Source organism: Sphaeramia orbicularis, chromosome 12 (assembly GCF_902148855.1).
Source record: "Sphaeramia orbicularis chromosome 12, fSphaOr1.1, whole genome shotgun sequence".
Lineage (NCBI taxonomy): Eukaryota > Metazoa > Chordata > Actinopteri > Kurtiformes > Apogonidae > Sphaeramia > Sphaeramia orbicularis.
Genome location: NC_043968.1, coordinates 68130466 through 68153273, shown reverse-complemented (window position 1 = coordinate 68153273; position 22808 = coordinate 68130466). Strand labels below are relative to the sequence as shown.

General features: G+C 38.5%; 2 protein-coding genes across 5 annotated transcripts in view; both read left to right on the top strand.

Annotated features, from left to right (window-relative positions):
• The window catches only part of surf2 (surfeit 2), a 33566-nt gene extending 29926 nt beyond the window's left edge, over positions 1–3640 (top strand). For 3 of the 4 annotated variants that reach the window (XM_030148542.1, XM_030148544.1, XM_030148545.1), the window contains 3 exons: positions 1484–1675; positions 1765–1895; positions 3214–3640. In XM_030148542.1, the coding sequence (XP_030004402.1) occupies positions 1484–1675; positions 1765–1895; positions 3214–3306 (416 nt within the window). In that variant the 3' untranslated portion in view covers positions 3307–3640. Of the gene's footprint in view, positions 1–1483; positions 1676–1764; positions 1950–2274; positions 2942–3213 lie in introns of those variants that run through there. The other variant, XM_030148543.1, reaches the window with a different exon arrangement.
• Positions 3641–9831: 6191 nt separating this feature from the next.
• Positions 9832–22121, top strand: surf4 (surfeit 4). Its single transcript, XM_030149189.1, has 6 exons — positions 9832–9879; positions 13263–13449; positions 15908–15984; positions 16094–16137; positions 17533–17719; positions 20888–22121. The coding sequence occupies exons 1-6, from the start codon at positions 9832–9834 to the stop codon at positions 21152–21154; spliced, it is 810 nt and encodes a 269-aa protein (XP_030005049.1). The 3' UTR covers positions 21155–22121.
• Positions 22122–22808: the final 687 nt, after the last annotated feature.

Sequence of the window (22808 nt, the reverse complement as noted above, 5' to 3'; positions counted from 1 at the left end):
GCCAGGAAATCCGCTGTCCTCCACTCTTGTTTATTAAAGCCATATTTGATGTAGCTTCAAGAGCCACTTGCTGGAGACACAGTGCAGCTTTGAGTATCTGCTCCAAACCAGTTTATACCAACTGACATAAGTCTCGTTCTTGTGATTTTTGAATTTGGTTTAAATTTATGGAGTATTTTATGGAAAAACAATCATTTTTGCATTCCACCCCAGACATGTAGGCTTGTTTATCAAGTAGATTACAGGTGGGGTCCGAGATGTTTTCTTGGAGCATTTTTTACTATATTGCTTAAAATCTCCTTCACACCCCGATTACAACCAATTAATTAAATGCTCTATTACAAAAATAAAAAATTTAGTCACCTGTGGAACAGACAGGACCAAAAAAACACCATCCAATCATTTTGAGCACCCACTTGAAATGATTGAACGGTGATATGTCTATCAAACTCAACTGCCATATGTCCCTCCCCCCCTCCCCCCTCTGCGTGTACCCCTCTTTGAGCATGAATCGTGCGTTCTCAGAGGCTTGAAGTGCTTGTACAGGATGCGGAGCCAGAGCTTGGCTACATTAGTTATATTAGGATGGAAAGTTCACCAGCAAACTGTTTTGTCACCAACATAAATCACTAAGAAATGTAATATTAGCTAGATGGGTATGAACTGGGGCAGTTCTCTAAGAGCGGGGATGTTCAAGGAGACTGAATGAGGTATGCATGGATACGTGAGCCGGAGCCTCAGTTGGGGTCGGAGCTTGAGCTGGAGCCGGGGCCGTAGTCGGCATCAGAGCCCAAGCCGGGGCTGTACGGGTCCAAAGCCGGGGATGGAGCCTCAGGCGGGGTCGGCTGGGGCCAGGGCCATAGCCAGCATTGGAGCCCGAGCCAAGGTCGGAGCCGGCGTCGGGGCTGTAGCTGGCGTCGGAGCCGTAGCCGGGGTCAGGGCCATAGCCGGCGTCGAAGCCCGAGGCGGGGTGGGGGCCATAGCCAGCGTCGGAGCCAGAGCCTCAGCCAGGGTCGGAGCCGGAGCTGGGGCCAGGGCCAGGCCATAGCCTGGGTCGAAGCCCGAGCAGGGGCCGTAGGAGGACGGAGCCAGAGCCTCAGCCAGCGAATTGTTGCTGTGCAGCACTCGTGAACCCTCGGGAACAAGCATTGCACGTGCCAGTACTCTGGAGGCGGGGCTTCGGAGGGATGTCTGAAGAATGGGGTGTGGACTTTTGAATTGCGTATTTTCAAAATGTTGCTTGCTCAAACCGTTTTTCTAAGATCTTGCACCCCACCTGTAAACGGTGAAGTACATTTATTCAACATTGTTCAATAGTGAAAGAGTGACTTTATGGTGATTACTGATATATTTTTGGAAGGTAGGCTCTCAAGCTGATAAAGTTTTGGAACTTTTGTGTTAAAAAAACAAGTAATGGATTTTTTTTAGAACAAAATACACCAACAGAATCTGTTTTCATGTTGCATGTTGTTTTCTCCCCCAGATGAGGAGTGTGTGAAGCAGGGAACTGAATTTGTTCCTGCCAGACTCAAACAGAAAAAGCCCAGAAACATTGGAGAGCAGGCATCAGAGAGGGGGAGCAGCATGAAAAAACATGGGAGCGACATGTGGGAGCCCACGTCGAGTGAGGACGACCACAGTGACTCAGATGACAGCATGAGTGACCTCTACCCTCGTCAGTGTCCACCACTCACACACTGGGAACATTCTCGTAGGGTGAGAGCGTGGTCTGACTTGGTGGTAATGCTGTCTTTCTTCCCACAGCATCTATGTTCACTTTGAAAAATTCAGCTGAAAAAGACATGGAGGATAGGGATGAGGATGGTGACGACTTCCAAACAGATGAAGAAGAGGAGATGGAGACGGACACCCAGATGTTGCCGAAACGCAAGAAGGTCAGGACATTTGTTCTAACATTTTCTGTTGGCTTTGGTTTTAATGACGATCATATCCTGATTAGAGCCTGACCGATTATAGCATATCACTGATTAATCAACATTGGGCAATATGTAACAGATGTATTAATTTTTTTGCTACTCGGAGATTCTGTTGCTCACAGCTCATGTCTGTCTGTGCTGCCTGGGGAGTCAGAGGAATAGTAAAGCATGTCACTTTCACTTCTGCTCCGGCAATCATGCTACCCCCACACACACAATCATGGACTGCTACACCCCCCGCTCCGACATGGATGGACCCTCCTGCCCCCCAAAAATAATTGTGTACCGCTACCAATATTGGTATCTGCTCCAAAAATCCTATATCAGTCAGGCTCTAATCCTGATGAAGAGTAACGCATAGTATTTAATCAGCAGATGAAAGACTCGGTTTTTAATTTCACAGGTCGATCAGAAAATCAGGGTTAAAACTGGACTGAATCAGTGATGATCAAGCATAAAATAGATATGTTTATGGTTAATGGTCTTTTGTACAGAACAAGTAATATAAATAATAGGTTCTTATATTTCCTGCTGAACGTTTCTGCCTGTCTTTCTGCACTATTTTTTGCTACTGTAAACACTGCAATTTGCCTAAAGTGGGATCAATAACTTCATATCTTATGTCTGATAATCAATGTCCTTTGCTCTTTATCTGGAAATGACAAATACTGTAATCTGAAAACATATTTGGGAGCAATTGAAAAGTGCCATCATGTATCGTGCCTCCAGTACAGGCAGGTGGAGTAGTTTTAGGATCTGGTGTTGTTTCAAATGGTCAGGTCTAGGTTCAGCAATGTTATGTGACCAAAACAAATGGAAATAAATGCCGTTGAGTTATTTCAAATTTAAAACCAAAAAACGCAAAGAAAAAGTAAGAGAAAAAGAAAAAAAAAAAAAACATTTTCGAAAAGGAGCGGGATGAAGTACAATTTATATTCTCCCACCCCCTTAACCCATCTTTTTCTACTGGCCACAAAGTCCCATGCCAGCTCCACAAAATAACTCCAGAATATTATACATATCAAAATTAAGCTCTGTCCATGCCTCAATACATTATATATTAAAACTTTATACAATGATATAATAATAAATAATTAATACATTTATAATAAAATTATAAAAATATATTTGTATCTGAAAACATAATGCTCCCTTGATTCCATTTTCCACAAACTGAAGGAAATACTGGAGCCCATACTTACTGAAAACACTGTAAATGTGTGGGAAATGCATCAGGTTTCTAACTAGTTTATTAACATATGTTCATATGTTTCAGGTCCAGAGTGGTGGCTTTCAGAAGAAGGTTCGAAATAACAACTGGAAATCGACGCGTTCAAAGAAACATACAAAAGCGCAGCGTGGGAAGTAAAACACAAAGCCATAGTATCTGTATAGTATTTTTGTACATGTTGAATTGTCAGGGAGAAATACTGAGAACCTGACAACCCGAGGACTCTGGCCCAACCTTCTTACGAGCAGACACCTACTACCACAACTTTTGTACAACTTTTCGTCAAAATTTTTCCGAAGGTTGTCAGTTTTCCGTGTCATGATGCCACTCACTTTCAAAGACACTGCTTTGACGGACATTGGAAAATGTGTTTGTGAGGCAAAAACAAATCATAGACAGGACTGGATAAGCTGTTTACTGGTTAAAAGCCTAGAACGCTAATATTAAATTCAACTATATTTGAATTTGCAAATCTTGTCTGTGTTTTTTTGCTACCACTTGTTGCCTCAGTAAAGTGGAATTCCACATTTCAACTGTATATGTCACAATTCCAGGTTAAATTGAGACCTTTGCTGATGCCAAATGTTGCAGTTTGTACTGTCTTTTAACACATTTTTAACAGTAAAGGTAAGGTTCTGATAGTATGGTATGACTTTTCTTATTGACTTGAGTAACAATGACAATGAAAGTTTTAAAAGTGGATATCTTCTAATGGGACGATACAAAAATGATCAGGCCCCTCTCCACATTTAGAGCATGGTTGAAATTTTAAAACAATTCACAAGACTTAAGACATTGGGCTCAATTGGTATCTTAGTATCTAGTGCAATGTTTACAAAATGATAGTTGTTTTTTTCCTGACTTATCAGATGTGAGTAGATGATGTTGCCATCAACTTGGTGTAATAGCAGTTTTAGATATTTCCTGGAGTCCATTTACAACCATTACATCATATTTACCACAAATGTAGCTGCATTTATCCTTAATCGTATGAGTCCTGAAGCCCACTGATTTAAAGAATGAGAACTACAAGTCCTCAGTCAGACTCGTAGTAGTACACTCAAGGAAAAAAGAAACGCACAACTTTCATTTTCTCAAAAATTTTTTTTTTTTTTTCAGAAATATGACAGTTATTGCAAAATTGCAAATGACAATGTATTCAGTACTATTGAGTCAAAATGAAATGATTGTTTTCCTGGTTCCGGCTGATGGATTTTGATTAGCAATAAGAGCTGTATTTTTGTATTCCTCACCCATGTCTGCTCATGAGTGAAACTCACAGATGAATTGGACCTCTCCTCAATTGTGCACAACCATTCTCTATAAAAAGACACCAAAATGGAGCAAAACCACATTTGTCCACAATGCCACGACTACTGCAACCAGGGAGAGATTGGGCCATTGCCAGCCGAAACCTGTCACGGAGATGTGACAGCCGACAGTCCTGTGCAGTGGTTGTAACACGCTGTCGACCAGATCTGGGACGGTCGTTGGAGGAGCCGGTGGTGTGGTAACGCTCAGCAAGGCGTACAACAGTAGAGTTGTGGACTCCAAACACCCTGGCTACGGCCCGTCTGCTCCGTCCAGCTTGAAGCATGCCAATGGCCCGATCTCTCTCCGGTTGCAGTAGTCGTGGCATTGTGGACAAATGTGTTTTTGCTCCATTTTGGTGTCTTTTTTATAGGAAATGGTTGTGCACAATTGAGAGGTCCAATTTATGTGTGAGTTTCACTCATGAGCAGACATGGGTGAGGAATACAGAAATACAGTTCTTACTGCTAATCAAAATCAATCAACTGGAACCAGGAAAACAATCATTTCATTTTGACTCAGAATAGTACTGAACTCATTGTAGTTTGCAATTTTGCCATAACTGTCATATTTCTGAAAAAATCGAGAAAATGAAAGTGGTGTGTTTGTTTTCTCCTTGAGTGTAGTAGTTTTTAGAACTGTTTGGGGAAGCTGTTTAAAATGGTGTATGTTTTTGACTAGTGTCTCAGATCATCTCTTGAATGTCTTTTGGATGAGAAACAAAACATTTTCAAGAACAAAACCAGTCCAGTTGAAGTTTGAAAAACTACTATGGATGAACATAGACTTATGACAACTTACATATACATCATGAACTATGAGTTAATGTGACAGGAATTTTATCTAACAGCTCCATTAAACCCAATTATGAATCACTGCAGATAATCCTGTTCAAATACAAATAAAGTCACTTTTTTTTGCATTACTAAATTAAACAGCATATTCATCCGCGTATTCCTTCTGATGGTGAAAAGATTTTGATGATACGAGGTACCACCTGCAACTGAGGGCTATAAACCAGACTTTGCAGGCTGGTTTTTATGATAACCTATTTTAAGCCTTAGATTAACTTACTGTTGATCTAAATAAAACTGAGTTTATGAAAGGGACTCTGTGATATAGAAGAAAATTTCCAGAAAACAGAAATTCAAAATTTATGGCAAAACATTCTGGCTTAAAACAAGTGCCGACTTTAAAACTTATAAAAGCTACATTTTTTGTATCTGCTAAAATTATTTGAGAATATTTTTGACATGATTAATAGCCCATAAAGACCAAAACATCCACCACCAACCAAAAGCAAATACTGATCTAAAATGTTTAACATCTTCTGGATTACCAATTTTATCAATAAATGTAAATAACTGAGGTAAAATACTGTTTGCCATCTTTTCATGGTCATCAGATATGACCCATTTGGATGTTCAGAGACTTCCTAGTGAACGTGGAAACACCATCATCACATATCAGACACTGTGGGTATGTAGTTAAGTCATGTTATGTCTTACATGTTTTTGCCTTGTGTTTACTTCATTTTCAGCTCTTTGACTTCGCTTTCATCTTGTTGCATCTTTAACTTTGGTTCAATCTCGTTACATTCCACTATTTTTCTCAATTATTCTTTTATGAATGATTTAACTCATAAAGACCCAAACATCCACCATCGACCACAACCATTTACTGATCTAAAAGGTTTATTACCTGTTGATCCACTAATCCTATCAACACATGAAGTAAAATTCAGTTCCTCATCTTTTCATGGTCATCAGATTTGACCCATCTGGACATTCAGAGGCTTTGTAGTGAACGTGGAAACACTATCATCATCTACAACATTGATTCACCTGGAAAACGTGTAGTTTGATGAATGACAGCAGATGGAGACACTTGTTTTTATGTTCAGTTAATGACATACTTTCTTGAAAAAGGCACTTTTTCTTAATTTTTCTCAAAATACCTGATTTTCCCTGAAAAATGCAAAATGTGGAGGATTATTTTATGGTGAATGATAATAAATCACTTAAAAGACAAAAACATCACTTGGAAGTTGGGGAAAAAATAGTTGTGGGTCTGTAAGGGTTAAGGTATTTTCAAGTTTGTATTACTTTTGTAAGTGTCAACAGCAGTAACACTACAATCCAACATCCTCACTTTAATACCCATTTACAGAAAAATGTAAAAAATAAATAAATAAATAAACAAATAAATAAAAATTACATGGTAGTACTTTAGTACTGTGGATGATGGTTTTCATTGTGTTTGGACATATTTCGTGTTTCATTCAGTCTTTAAACCACTTAATCCCAGCTACCAACCACCAAGACAAGGTACACCCTGGACATCACAGGGCTCATATTTAGTCAGATATTGCCAAAAACTTTCAAGGACTTGAGTCTAAATAATAATTATATTAATATTTTTATTATTAATTTTTTATTGCAAAGTCAACAAAACATGAACATAACACATTGCCATTTACATTTTAAACAAGCTGTATGTTTTTCCCAGTCTCTCACTAAGCACAACCAGCTTATGATGACTTTATTTTAACGTCCTTATGAATCTGTATCTTAGACTTTCAGTGTGTATTTTTTTCTTTCTTTAGGTCTCAAGATAAGGTCACGGTCATGGTCAAATTTAATACTTTGTCACTCCTAAATAACATGTTCCAGCCTGGTGTGTATGACATTAGTGCCCTGCTTGAAAACAGAGTGCCTTGGTCTCATTAAAGGCAATGTGCTTTTGAGTTTAAACACTTTTCCAAACTCTTTGGTCTCTGACAGTAACAGGTCATCTGTTTTCTATAAATGCTGCTAAGTCTTCAATCTGCTTCATCACATCTGGTTCTTCCCTCGCGAAAGTACTTCACTTCCCCTTCTACAAGCAGTTGTATTCTGTATCTAAAGAGTTTTTTAATCAGTTGAGTTTTAATTTTAATTCATATTTGTATTACTAAATTATTGCCTGTTTTTTTAGATTTGTTTTAATTTTTTTTTACCACACATTTTTGAACTTGGTTTTCGTTATGGTATGGTGTGTGCTGCATGAATCATCATGACTTTTATGTAGATGTACCATAAAAATGACTGCACTGTTAGAGCATTAGGAGTTACGAAATTTATTTCACAATGAATTCATAAAAGCAAATTTATTTTTACAAATGAAGCATGTGCTGAAATTATTTTGTTTGTTAGGCCAGTGCAATCTGAAAAAAGAAATCTACATGCATTTTTTATGTAAAGTCTTTTTCTTTCAGCTGCTGACACCAGGAGTAATTGGTCACTTTTTTGGACTTAAAAGGCACAAAAACGCACTTTTCAGGTGTATCATAAAAATGTATTAATAAAAAATATGTGTTCTACAAAACACCCACTACAGTTAATCCAACCACATGCTGCAAGTCTTAGTATATAAGGTCAGTCAAGCTTTGTAGGATTTTAAACTTAGTTGAGTGACAGTGACAAAGACTTTACTTAGCTTATTGTTCACCTAACTCAATATGTCATCCTGTTCAGAAACATACTGAGAAGTCATATTTGATACATGAAATACGATTAGGCTCCTAATGCATTATTTATCAATCATCATAAAGCAGTTAACAATCAAAATAACAGATTTAAAGAAATAAGGAGTACAGTAGTCTGTTAGTAATACCATTTTGTGGAATGGTAAAAGGACTTGAATAGTTCCTGTGGTTTGATGTAATTTGTTCTGTATATACAAATTTGCTCCTCATTTTTTGTATACTGTATGTGCCTGTGCATGTCTCCTGGTATCACTTTCATAAGGAAATACTGGAGTAGAGTACAAAGCTCTCAAAGTATTACTGGAACACCACAGTAAAAATAAAATATATGTCTTTTTTGGATATCAGCAGGGACTTGACAGACACAAAAAAAAAAAAAGAGAGATTTTCCTTTTTTTTTTTTTTTTTTTTGCAAATTATCGTGTTCTACTTTTGTTTACTCTTCACACAATGTCCCAGGTTTTATTTTTTTAATTATGGTGGTTTATTCTAATTAATATTTAATATATGTGCTGTTGTTGATGTATTGCTGTAGTTTAAATTATTTTTTTTTTAAATTGTGATATCAAAATACGGCATTGTGGGGTCTACATTTGCTTGCTTGTTTTATGTTCAGCTAATGATATATTTTACTGAAAAAGTCACTTTTTCTACAGTTTTTTCTGTTTTTATATAATCTTTTAATTTAACTTCTGCATGATCAGTAAATTAAATGGAGGAAAACACCTGATTTACGCTGCAAAATGCAGAGGATGATATAATACAGTTGTGCAAAAAACTATTAGACCGTCAAGTCATCAAAAACAGTGGTTATGCAATCAAGTACCAAGTCCTATGTGTACCATGTGACTAAAACAGACAGAAAACCACTGTTTTTGGCAGTACAATGCCAAAGCTGTTGATACGAGAACTTAAGTGATTTTGGTTATTTTCAAGAAAACATGGAAAATGGCTAGATATCAGCTCTTAAAATAAATTCTTATGAGCTATTTTTGTTATCATGATATTTGTCCAAACAAATGGAATTTTAGTTGTACCAGGCATTAAAATAAACAAGAAATTGAAGAAAACAAGGGTGGTTTAATAATTTTTTTCCGTGACTGTAAATAGTGATATATCACTTGGAACAGACAAAAAAAGAATAATTTGGAAGTTGTGGGCTTTATGGTTGAATGTCTTCAGTGTAATTGTTCCATTTTAAAAATTCATTAAATGGGCCGGATGGGATCCTTTGGCAGCCTACACCCATGCATTAGACTATGTGTGCTGGTCACCTTTACTAGAGCAACATTTTGAACTAGGGGCCTTTACTGGTGACCTCTGAACTATGGTACTTGTAGTTTTACACATGATGTGAGTACTTTCTCCCCCTCTAATATCAAACATGTATTGATCAGTCCCCTGTGCATCTCTGTGTATGTCTGATCATCTGTTGGTTATTGTTATCAATAAAAATGGAACACGCCCTGCTGTTCCTGAACTAATTAAAACGTGTGGTCTGGCTCTGATGGTGTCAGGCTGCTGATGGTCGCCCAGGTAGAGCCGTAAACATCGCTGTGCGTCTGTGTCAAGCCCCTGGACGGATCAGTATACGTGGCATACAGCGGTTGCAGTAACCATGTAGGGGGGCTCTGTCTCACTCGTCAAATCGCGGGGCATTGTGGGGCGGAGGCGGCCTTTCTCTCTGCGTTTGGCTGATCGGGAAATCTTCAAGTAAATAACGTTAACGGGGGAGGAACTGTCTGAGCGCAGCCTGCGAAAAAAACAACACATCTCGACTGTGTTGCGCTGAGCCTTAATAATTAAAATCGCCATATTTTAGAAATATGGGGCAAGAGGATCTAATGAACACAGCCGAAGACGTGGCAGACCAGGTAAGTTCAATGTTTAGCACGACAGTTGTGGATGCTAACCGCTGTTAGCATGCTAGCTACCTGCTAACTAGTTCGCCTGAGAACAGCGCTCAGTCCTCAATGTTTGCTTTTCCAGTTTGACGCTTTCTGTTTTCGTTTGTTTCCTCATGTATACATTAGCACTCTGTTGACAGGGAAGTGTCGTCGGCGCAACACTGTCGTAAATGGCTCACTTAAAGATGTGAATATAAATGAGTGAGCTACTTGGTCTTGTCAACTGTCTTCACGTGGATAAAAGAGCTTTTTCAGTCACATAGACCAAGCGAAACCGGCGTCAGAAAAGTAATATTGGGAGGTGTGGATTTATGGTGGTAGCTCATTACGCCAGCTAGGTTAGCTAGCTTGACATCTTACAGCCATCCGGTTTATAGCAGTGCCACAGTTAAGTCTGTGTCAAACCAGACAGTGCCAGCCAGCAGTTGTGAAATCCCTTCTCCTAGCTCCCATGTTACAAGCTAACAGTGATTAGTAATGTCGTGTATTAGCACCATAACTGCTCGCCTTGCCTTTGCTCATGGTTACGGATTATCTGCAAGTCTGGAGAGGCTTTTTTTTTTTTTTTTTTTTTTTAAACTAATGTGGGTCTGTGTAGCCTTGACAGAGCTACCTAATCATACAGCTCTTCACAAAATCTGAACTTTGACTTCTTCTCATTAAACACCATATTTTTGTAATGGTGTCAGTTTTCTTATGTGTTCTTTTCATGGCTACACACCATGCAGTGGTCTACAAAAGGGGTGCTGAGGTGTGTGTAGATCAGATTTCAGAGCTTAAAAGCCTCTGACATAAAGTTTGGGAAAGTGTGTGCTGACATTACTCTGTACTTTCCTGACTCAAAGAAAGTCAAGATCATACACACATCTGCTTCCTTTATGTTAACATTTTTTTTTTGTAGGTGAGCTCAGACATCCTGATTTTACGGAAGTGCTATCAGTTCAAAAGTCAAGTCCTGATGTGTCTGTCTGAGCCCAATCTGCACGTCAACTGTCCTTTATTTCCCAAATCTAATTCCACTTGATTGATTTATACACTCTGGTCACAAGCCACTGCTTACTGTGTATTGTGACAAAACTTCCATTTGTCACTGCAACATATGGGTTGCCTTACATTGGTTGGAATGGTTTGTAAGAAACTCAGCTGAGCCAAATCCCTGACTAATGGGTGTTGAATGAACATGTTAGTAACACGTTACTGCTCAGAAGAGTCTATTTCTAGGCTAGTTGGGATTGGTTCCCATTTAGTCCATTCATGTTTCACACAGCAGTCATGGTAGGAGTTGGTGAATGCTTATTGGCTGCTGAGGGTTGACAGTGCTGATGTGGACTGCTGAGGAGGCGGGCCGAGGGGAGGTCACACACTGTAGCTGTTCTACTGTGGCACCGTAGTATGTGAGGATCTGTTCATGTTTAACTAGGGAACATAATGTATTTGTTTTGGTTTTGCTCAAACAATGAGTGTAAATTTAGGTCAAATAGCTCAAATTGAAGCCTACTTTCATGCTGACTTGTGCGGTAGAGTTCTGCATCTTTACAAGTTTTTGCTGCAGCACTACGGTGATTTCAGGCCAAATGAAAGCAATATCAATGTGGAGAGCATCAGAACCAAGTGAACAACTTTTCCCTTGTTTAACGGTTGCTGGTGGGCTCATTTTTGACAAGGTCATATCTTTGAGCTTTTGAGGAGTTTATTTCTGATCTTATGGAATGGATAAGGTTGACAACAGAGTTGCAAAAACAAAAATTACTTCCTCTAAGTAATTTCAAAACCAGACAAAGCTAAAGTCTCTGAAAACTGATGTGAAACACTGTAATTGACTGTGTGATTTTGTGCATAAATGTGTCTAAATATTAGTGATGAATCTCCAGCAATAGATTGTTCAGTACAGTCTGTTGGCAATGGCTAATATTAGGCCTCTAAAGTGTAATTACTGACTTTGAAAGGATGTTATAGCTCAAAACACTAAAAAAGTTGGCCTTCTTGGATTTTATTCTACAGCTTTGAACTGAGAAAGTCTCTCGGATGAGAGAAGAAATGTTTTCGTAAGAGCTAAACTAGTCCAGTTGAACCGAGAAGAACTACCAAGAAGAATGATGACCTGGGCAAATGAGAACCTACACAGGCATTCTACAGCTTTCTTTTTTACTGAAAGAAAACACCCTGAATGCCATTCTTTTCCTGATGTTGATAGAAAGAGATAAAAGTAACTAAATCTAAACAAATGCACTGAAATTATCATTAACTTGTACTGATGGTAAAATGATAGTTTTTAAGGTGCTGAATAGAACAAAACTGAGGTGAAACTGATACTATACTTTATTCCACCTACTTACAAAAACAGAAAAACATCACTTCACTCATAAGTACCCGTGTAGAGGGTGAACTGCCGTGAGTTAACCGAGTTGGTGGGGAAGCACTTTCACTTAACATGTCAATATGCCAACAGGTCAGATTGAGAGATTTTCTTTTTCCAAACAGTGGACTGAAGATGGAAATTCTGATTTTAACGACTGTTGTTTTGTTCACTTTAACTATCGTAACAGCCACACTTAAATGACTTGGTGCTGTAATTTTTAGCTCTGAGAGTTTTCCCAGTAAATAATAATTAGTAGCAACCCTAATGACTTGTTTTCTCAAAGTTCTTACTTAGATGCTTAGAGACTCTAAGCAGGTCACAATGAAAGTACATTTAACCCTGAATGACCCAGAACTATTTTTGTTGCAACTTCCAATGATTTTTTTTAAATTTCCCAAGAAGTGATTTATCAGCATTTATTATATCATCCATACATTTTGAGGTGAAAATCAGATATTTTCCTTTATTTAATTCACTGATCATGTAGATGTTCATAAAAGCTCAAAGGAAAATCAAGGTTACTAGATCAAATCAGAAAAAAATTAGGAAAAAATTACCTTTTCAGCAAAATGACATTAACTGAATTATAAAATAAGTGTCTGCAATTACTATTATTTGCCAAACTACATGGCTTTTACTGGTGAATCAATGTTGTGGAAGATGACTGTCTTTCCACATTCACGACTGAGCCTATGAACATCCAAATGGGTCTTATCTGATGACTGTGAAAAGCATGCATTTTAGGTAAACTATTTTCATGTATTGATGGGATTAGTGGATCAACAGGTATTAAACATTTTAAATCAGTAGATACTTTTGGGAGTTTATGGGTTAAAAGAGAGCTTCATGAGCGAGTAATGCTATAGTCTTGCACATCAGTCAACAAGCAGGAAATGCATCCTATCATATTCTCTTACAATCTATGTCACATGTTTTCATGTTTGTCATTTGTGGTGTCATCTTTGTTTTTGTCTTTTTATGTGTGGCGTAGTTCCTGCGGGTAACAAAACAGTACCTGCCCCACCTGGCGCGTCTCTGTCTCATCAGCACGTTTCTGGAGGATGGCATCCGCATGTGGTTCCAGTGGAATGAGCAGAGAGACTATATCGAGGCTACCTGGAGCTGTGGCTATTTTCTGGCCACGTGTTTTGTGCTGCTTAATCTCATAGGACAGCTCGGTGAGTACACAAGATGCAGCACACACAGCAAGGGTTAAGGGTGGAACATGAGATAAGTCAACTGAGATTTTAAGTTGTTAACTCAAAGGGTGGTGGTGTGAATTTTGTAATAGTTGTAAGAGGCTGGTGAACTGGAGTTGCACAAAGTAATCATAATAATTTCAGTTTAAAGGTCCAGTGTTTCTGAGCTGGATTCAGCTATATATATATATATATATATATATATATATATATATATATATATATAAAATCATATCACAGTATGACTTTCAGCCAGTCGTACAATAATAGTCAGGACATAAATGTAGTGTTATCACAATAGATAGCGTCAGTGTAAATCCTCAAGTCCATTTGCATCAATCTGAAACGCTGAGACACTTTTATATCTCAGAGTAAGTGATGAAAGTCACATAAGATATGTATTTTAATTTATGGGTGGTCCAGTGTTAAAACTGGTGTTATTTTTTTGTCAAAGGCCAGGCCAGACCAGTATACAGAATTTAACCACAGAGTGTGAAACTCGACTCAGCAGGCGCTCCCGAGTACAATGTGTTGAGATTGCCAGTGTCGTGACTCCAGTCCACTTGGTAACAATAATGGATCTCTAAGCTGTTTCCAAAAAGCGCAAAATAACTAGTGAAAAAAGCAGAGAATTAAGCATGCTGACTCTTCTACATTTTTTCAACTCACTCCTTTCATCATCTTCAGATCTTTTGTTGCCACAATGCTGCAGTTTTTGTCTCTTGGAGACCAAGTCTGTCGTGTTGCCACTTGTTATCTTGCCAAAAAACACATTAAGAATCAACACGAGTAAACGGACACATTGTGTGTCATTATCATATTCAATTCATTTTACTGTAATGTGATCTTGATGTTTTCAGCCTCATCTTGGCAGTTAGCCCCTCAAGGCTCGCCATATACCACTTTGTCAGTTAATAAACGTAGTTTGATGTTCATGTTGTCATGTTGCTGATGTTATCTTCAGCGCAGGTTGCTGACATAGGCTACTTTTTAATTTTTCAGAACACAATGAAGTTGGGCTCTATGGTGGAAAAAATTGCCTCTCTAATTAGAGCCCGACCGATATGGAATTTTTGGGGCTGATACCGATATTGGGGGGCTAAAATAAGCCGATATCCAATATATCAGCCGGTATCCGATACTGGCCGATAACCGATATATTGGCTGATATATGAAATAAGAACACTGATCTACCCTGGATGTAATAATCTTGTATTAGATAATTGTTGACAGGTGGATTAACAGTTGCATAAATCTTTGTTTATCTCACAAATATAATTTACACTACTTTCAAATGCAAGCTATGCAATCACAAAAATAATTAGAGCAAAAAATATTACTTACCATGCAATTATGTTTTCACTCACAAATTTTGATGTGTCTGCCTCATGGCACTACAACTTCTTATGTGGACTTAGGACTAAACTGAGCATGTGCAGAGTGAATTAGATGAGTCCTAAGTTGTTCCTGATTGGAGCAATAGCAAGAGTTACAACTGACCCGTGTTACAACTATCCCCAGTCTCCCCTACACTCTTAACACCCAAGCCTGCTGGCAGAATGAGAGTGTGAGGTAGACAGGAGGTGCACGGACATGGGTGTGTGTGTGTGTGTGTGTGTGGGGTGGGGGGGGTGGGGGGTGCGGGGTCCGTGATTTCGGGGGGGTTTAGCAGTCCATCCTTGTCAGAGCGCGCGGTAGCGGATTTTCACCGGGTGGGGGTGGGGGGGCTGTAAGCAGTCCATCCTTGTCAGAGCGCGCTCGCTCGAGCGGGTGTAGCTCCGTGATTGTGTGTGTGTGTGGGGGGGGTGATAGCGTTATTGTCCAAGCAGGAGTGAAAGTGAAACTACCTCGCTTTAAAGTTCCTCTTATTCTCCGGGCACCACACACACACACACACACACACACGCACACACACACACACACACACACACACACACACAGGAGCAGCGAGCGACAGAATCTCGCAAAAAAAGTTAATATATCGGCTACATATTGGTCGATGTTGATTAATTGGTGATACGCTATAATCGGACCAATTAATCGGCCAGCGATTAATCGGTTGGGCTCTATCTCTAATTATAGAGGTCAGATACAATGGAATCACATTTGCTGAAGCTGATAGATGGGAAATGTTTACATAAACCAGCTTACTAATGAAACAGTAGAAATTGACACTGAAATGTGTCAGACTAAGCACTTCACTCTTCTGCTTTAGCTGAAAGCAACTGTTCTGTTATTCTGCAGATCAGCCAAGTGCAAGATGATCCAAAAGTGAATGAGATTTTTTCTACTTAACTCTGCTCAAAATCTTAAATGGCTGGTTCATATTCGATGGCAAACCATTGTTTTTGATGACAAACTGAAATGGAATGTTGCGCAGCAGTTGTAGCAACCATAACCTTTTGTAATGTTATTCTCTTGCTGTGTGTCCTTGCAGGTGGTTGTGTCCTCATCCTCAGTAGAAATTTTGTACAGTATGCTTGCTTCGGATTATTTGGCATCATAGCACTACAGGTAAATACAACAGCATTATTATACAAAGTAGTGATGTGAATATGCTAAAATTCTGATTGTGTTTAACCTTGAGGATTATGTCTGGTTTTTTGTGTTTTTTTTTTTTCAGACTGTTGCATACAGCATTTTATGGGACCTTAAGTTTTTGATGAGGTATGTGTCATTTAATGAAGCTTTAGTCAGTTCTGAAAACAATTTCAGGTCTAAAATGAATATAATCTGTATACTGTATGTTAAGATCCTAATATAGCCTGGGAACCAGATGCGTCTATCTGAGGGCAAATGTTTTGTTTGCCCCAGCAGATCAGTTTGGCACTGCTGCCATTCACACTGATTTCCATTTGGACTAGAGCCAACTCAGCCAGTCACAACTGTTTATCTACTGTGGGATGGGTCCAGTGTGATTTAATATGATGACAGGCTGCCACTTGTTGTTCTTGAAGCTCAGCAGTGGCTTTTTTCATGTAGAGGTTTACCAACCTAAACCTAAATCTATCTGAACTTGTTACTATAGGTGAATTTAAAGCTATTTTAAAGGAGCGTGAAATCAATGAGCTTGGTCAGTGTAACTGTTTTTAAACTTGTACAAATGATTATTTTGTCACTATCGACGTTTTTGTATTATGTCTTGTCTTGTCAAAAACTGTGTGTTATGTTGCTTTTCTTGGCCAGGTCACTCTTGAAAAAGAGATTTGCAATCTCAATGAAGCTTTTTTACCTAGTTAAATAAAGGAGATATATATATATATATATATATATATATATATGAGATTTCAGATCTTAAGTGTATCACAACCACACTGAGTGAAATTAATATTATAAACTTGGGTATAACATGTTTGCAGACTGTGTGACCAAAACGCCTGCTGAATCTGAGGCTGCAAAGTACCAGAATAAAATTTCACCAGCATGCATCATCTATGTATTTCACTGTAGTTGTAAACAATAAAGTAAACCAATAATCACACAGACGCAGAGGTGTTCCTTTAGGCCAGGGCGTGGACTTCATCAGGACTCAGGAAAAGATTACATACATACATTTACATGTTCCATTGATCAATGCTGTGTTTCATGCTAAATTCAGACTCTTTATGCATTCCCACTGGTCATAGCAGCTGTGACTGTGAAATGTTCATTTTAAGTTTCTCATGCAGTCCAAGGCTGTCTTTGGTGTGACACTGGCTGTTTGTGTGATGTGAGATGTAAGACCACTGCTTTTTAGCTACAAGAAAAGGTGCCTTGTTGCTTTCGTCTGTGACGGTCCAAACTCGCATATTGTTTCCCTGGTATGAAGAGAGCTGCATTAACACAACATTAAATACCCTTTCTGTAGCAGGCTGTGCTGTGTCAGTACAAGCAGCGCTTTTTTTTTTGTTTGTTTGTTTTCAGTTATTATTATATGAAACCATTCATGGCTGAATGTCTTTTGTTTTTTTTATAGGGTATATTACTGTAGTTGTCACGTATTGAACAACTTACATCAGACAAGAATTACTAATCTACTGCTTCAAATTTCTGTGCACCTAAAAATATTGTGTGCTCACTCAGAAACCTGGCCCTCGGCGGTGGTCTGCTCCTGCTGCTCGCAGAGTCTCGTTCAGAAGGAAAGAGTATGTTTGCTGGAGTCCCGTCCATGGGAGAGAGTTCGCCAAAACAGTACATGCAGTTGGGAGGTCGGGTCCTGCTGGTACTCATGTTCATGACCCTGCTACACTTTGACTCCAACTTCTTCTCCGTAAGTATTGACAGTCAATCACTCCTAAAGCTCTGACCCCTGGATTCCACCACCAGAGGCCCCTGCATCATGTTCAGACTCCACTGCGGCTGCCGGAGTTGATCAATCTGTTCACAATATGCTTGTGTTTCCACCAAATGTACTGCAGTGCATTTTAGAAGTGTCCCAGAAGCAGCTCTCCTTTGCCCTAAAAATACGCACCTAGTCTAATTTTAACACAAGTGGCATCAAGATGCACAGAGCAGATGGAGGGAAGTCAGGCAGGAATGTCAGAGATGAAAAATGCCTAATTGTTTCCTGTGAATGGCCAAAAATGACCCTACATGGAGCATCATGGGCTACAAATAAATGTGGATGTTGGGAAATTGCATAACAATAACTAGTTTGCAATAAATGCAATAACTGTAACTTTAATACATTTCATTCATTTACGAAGATGATCAAAAACAAAATGCATTGCACCCTTTTTTTGGGGGGGGTACAAATATATTAAAGGAACTGATACCTTTGACAGCTTCGGTTGTATTAAAATTATTTTGAAACAAACTTGAAAATTAAAGTGGGAGGTAAAAGACAAAATATTATACAGATGTATTTACAAGATGCATGTCATTTTACAGCATGAGACCCATGTGGTTTACGTAGCTGCCAAATTCAGATTATATGCTTTTTTTATTTGCACAAAATGTGCATTTCACCATCAATACAGTTAGGTTTTTACAACATTTTCAAAGTTGGCACAGAATAAGCACAAGTTTGTCGGTTGTCATGGTGTACTAAAATTGGTGCTGGGCCAGAAATACTGAGGCAGCCCTGGCATAGAAGGATTAGTCAGTTTTCAAAACAACATCACTACATCAACATCAGTTATGGACTGAAAATATGGTGAAATATGGATACAAAATAAATATGAGGGTGAATGTATTTTAACATCTAAAACACAGGCACAAGTATTTTGTCCATGTTGTTCTTGACTGAACCTAACAATGTTAACAGTGTAAAATGAATACAGTAAACAACAACAAACAGCTAAATCACAGATTGTATGTATGGAGTTGACAGAGGTTGCGTGACATCTCCCAAGTGAATATGAGTAGAGCTAACTGGTACCATACTAACATAGTAAAAAAGGAGGAAATGGTTAGTGCAAGTAATTAACTTCAACACAATGGAGCAAAGGGAAAAATAATATTTAACACACCAAAGCTCTGAAAGTCTGATTCAGCAGGAGAGTGAGCTATCAGTTGTATTACACGTTTAGGTCGTGCTCTTTGCCACTTGAACTCTGCAGCCATGGTAGAGTTAAAAGAACTGGAAAAAATGGACAAAACGGAACAGACAAAAACCCAGCTTCCAAAACACTCACAATGGGATGTGAGACATTGCAGTGGGAGCAACAACACCCATCTGAGCCCCAATGCGACACAGTGGCCCTCAATGGAATCCAGGAGTAAGACTTGTTCATACAGTGCCTGTCAAAGGTTTCAGAACACCTAGTCTTCTATTGCTTGTGAGAGACATATTCATGTTCCTGTTGTTTATATACAACAAACTAGGTATTTTAACAATATGAGGCTTTAGTTTAAGAAATGTAAATGTACAAAGATGTGTATATATTGTTTACATTTTCTAGTTAGATTTTTTTTAATAAGTGCCTATTTTTATAAGTACTGTCCTGTTTTCTAGTCATGCTGTTCATATATGGCTTAAATTGCCCCCTGGGGACAAGTTTTCTGAATCTGAATATAATCACACTGTCACCTTAGGCACTAATAGGTTTAAATATAGTTATATCATATTACACCTCACAAGTTTCTCTTTCCAACAAGTTTGGAGAACATGCTAACTCATTAAATACATGTAGGTTAAATACCCTATAGACTGGAGGAGTCAAACATACAATCCACAGGCCAAAACTGGACCGCCAAAGGGTCCAATCCAGCCCGTGGGTTGAATTTGTGAAATGCACTGAAGATATTAATCATGGGTGTCAAAATCATTTTAGGTCAGATTCCACATACAGCCCAATTCAAGTGGATCAGACCAGGAAAGTACTATTATAATAGCCTATAAATAATGACATCTCCAAATTTTTCTCTTTGTTTTAGTGTAAAAAAGTTCAATTACCTGAAAAAGTTTACATTTACAAACTATCCTTTCACAAAAAAATGTGAATAACCTGAATAAATATGGTATACGTGAAATATTATATTATGAAATGGCATACGATAACATGAAATGTCTTAAGGGAAGTACAATTTTTAATGATGTTCTGCCTGTTACTAAATGTTTTGTGTATTTGTAGATCCACTGTGATCTATAAGTTGTAATGCACGTGTAAATGGTAAACTAAGGTATAATATTGTTAAAATTGTACTTAGTTTTCTTACGAAATTTCAGGTTGTTCATGTTATTCACACACAAAGGATACTTTGTAGATGTAAACATTTTCATAATGTAATTATACTTTTTTCACTGTTATTATTTTACTGGTCTGACCCACTTTAGAACATATTGGGTTGTATGTGGCCCCTGAACTAAAATGAGTTTGACACCCCTGCTATAGACCATGACTGAGTGCACTGATGTATGAAAACAATGAAGAACAGTTGGATGGTTCAGCGTTCATGCATTAGTGTATATGTCATGGACACCATTCTTACCTTCACACCAACTTCATCATACATGGAGACAATGACCTGAAACATGTCCAATCTCTGTGAGGGTTATTTAGAGAGAAAAAGGTCAACTGGAGTGTTGTTTATCATAAAATGTCCCACCAAGTCACTTGGCCTGAGAGCTATTAAACTGCTCTGGGATGAACTGGCTCGCAAGGTCAGAAAGAAATATCCGTCAGCCAAGAGTACCAAGACAAGTTTTACAAGAAACATGGCAAACTATTTCAACAGAATGAACGGAGAAGCTGTCTGGACGCTAGTTAGTGTGTAAAACTGTTGAGCTGCTGAGGAAGAATTTTCCCATGAAAATAAAGTTTAAGTTTAGTTTCTTTAAGTTTAAATTTTACTTAGTTTATTTGGCCAAAATAAAACTCCATTCATATATAAACAATAGAAACATTCATTTGTCCAAAATGGCAAAAGACTGGGTGTTTCCAAATGTTTGAAACACCTTCACTATTTACAATTAGCTTTTTATATCCTTTTCCAGATTCTGCAGAACATGGTGGGAACTGCCCTCATCATCCTGGTGGCCATCGGCTTCAAAACTAAGCTGGCTGCGTTGACCCTTGTCGTATGGCTCCTGGCCATAAACATCTACTTCAACGCTTTCTGGACCATCCCGGCCTACAAGCCCATGCACGACTTCCTCAAGTACGACTTCTTCCAGACCACCTCAGTCATCGGGGGCCTGCTGCTGGTGGTGGCACTCGGACCTGGTGGTGTGTCCATGGACGAGAAGAAGAAAGAGTGGTAGGAACGGTGGGGTAAAGCAAAAAGATTGCACAGCACCACTAATGTCCCCCACCGACCAAGACACAAAGACCCTCCCTCTCCTCCAGCCTCCAGGGTACACCGTTTTTTTTTTTTGTTTGTTTGTTTGTTTTGGGTTTTTTTGGACAGATTCACAGACACAATCACTGAGGTTTCTTTTTTATGCCCGTGTTTTTTAGTTTAACATAATGCCATTTTTTCTAAACCCTTCTTGTGTCTTTTTTTAAATGACGGCAAGAATTAAAAAAAAATATGACCATATATTTTAAGTGCAAAGTAAAAAGGAAAAAAAAATCAGTGGATGATACAGTAAAGTTGAGGAGGAGATATATTTGTTCTGTGTGCTACAGGAATTAATCTGTTGTTGTATTTTAATGGTGAAATGCTATAAGCTGTTATAGATTTCATATTTCTGAATAAAACTGGTAAAATGGAGAGTACTGCAGTTTTGCACCCCCTACCCCCCCATAGACACTGATCTTCTCCCATTGGATCTGAGACTTGATGACAGAATAGATCCTGAGCGACACAACTCAACTTGGCTCTCCAGTCTCACTTCTCTTCTTTGCGCAGACACTGTAACCTTTAGAGCCACCTGTACACATTCATCCTCAACAGACTGTTTATGGGGAGTATTGGGGGTGGGGGGGGGGGTTACATTGTATACTAAGTGGTGGATTGCAGTTGTGCTTGATTGAAAATTTCAACACAGTTGTTAGCTCCAGGACTTCTTATTGGGCACTTTGTACTGTTTGTCTCTGGCAAATGCCTAAAACTAGTGAACTGTATATGATCGGGGTAAATAGGAGGGGGGGGACTCAGCTGTTTGTGAAACATCATATTCTGCGATCTAGAAAAGCAAAGAAAACTAAGCAGAGTCACCAGCCGCCTGGACTTTTGCCTTTGCTCAGTGTTTTTTGCCCTGTGTTTAAAAAAAAAAAAAAAAAAAATCAAAGAAAAAAAAAAGATTCAGTGTATTGATTTTCAGAAGTTTATATTGTATTTTTGATCATTTGTTTTTTTGTTTTTTGATTTTTGGAAGTTCATGGCGAAGAAATAAAATTTAAAACTGTAAAGTCTCAGTTAAGGTTTTCAGTTCTTGTTTGTGAAGTTCAAGGTTTTAAGGATCCAGAAGGACTGAGTCCATCAGTAGGCAGCTTTCCATCGAAATGGGTTACTAAAATTCATCCCAATTTTAGAAACCCTGCAGAATTAAATAAGATTATACATGCATTTATACAGTTGCTTTTTTGTTGTACTTTATCGTTTTAGACCTTGTCAGTTACATGTATTTCATACATGAACTACCTGAGCCTCTGAATAAGTCAACATCTGTGTAACGTTTCAGACTCTTCAAATTTGTCAAAGCCTTTGTCTGACATTTGTTGCTGCTGCTTTTCATAGATGGTGTCGTTGCATTGCATTTTCCTGTGTAATAATATAAAATTTATGTTAATTTAGTGGACGTTGCAGTCTCCACAGATAAAATTCCCTAAATCTGTTTCCATTACTCTTGTTTGTATCTGCTTTTTATCAAGTTACTGATTCTGTAATGCCCTCAAAGCCACATTTAGTTTTATGTATAAATTGAAACTGCAGGTTGGAAACACTCCTACTGAATTACGCTATACAGCACA

What these genes read in the sequence shown, in the direction of transcription:
- surf4 (XM_030149189.1), top strand. Translation starts at nt 9,832, where the DNA reads ATGGGGCAAGAGGATCTAATGAACACAGCCGAAGACGTGGCAGACCAG. An exon ending in TTGGCATCATAGCACTACAG is followed by an intron (nt 15,985 to 16,093) that starts GTAAATACAACA and finishes TTTTTTTTTCAG; the next exon opens with ACTGTTGCATACAGCATTTT. An exon ending in GACCTTAAGTTTTTGATGAG is followed by an intron (nt 16,138 to 17,532) that starts GTATGTGTCATT and finishes GTGCTCACTCAG; the next exon opens with AAACCTGGCCCTCGGCGGTG.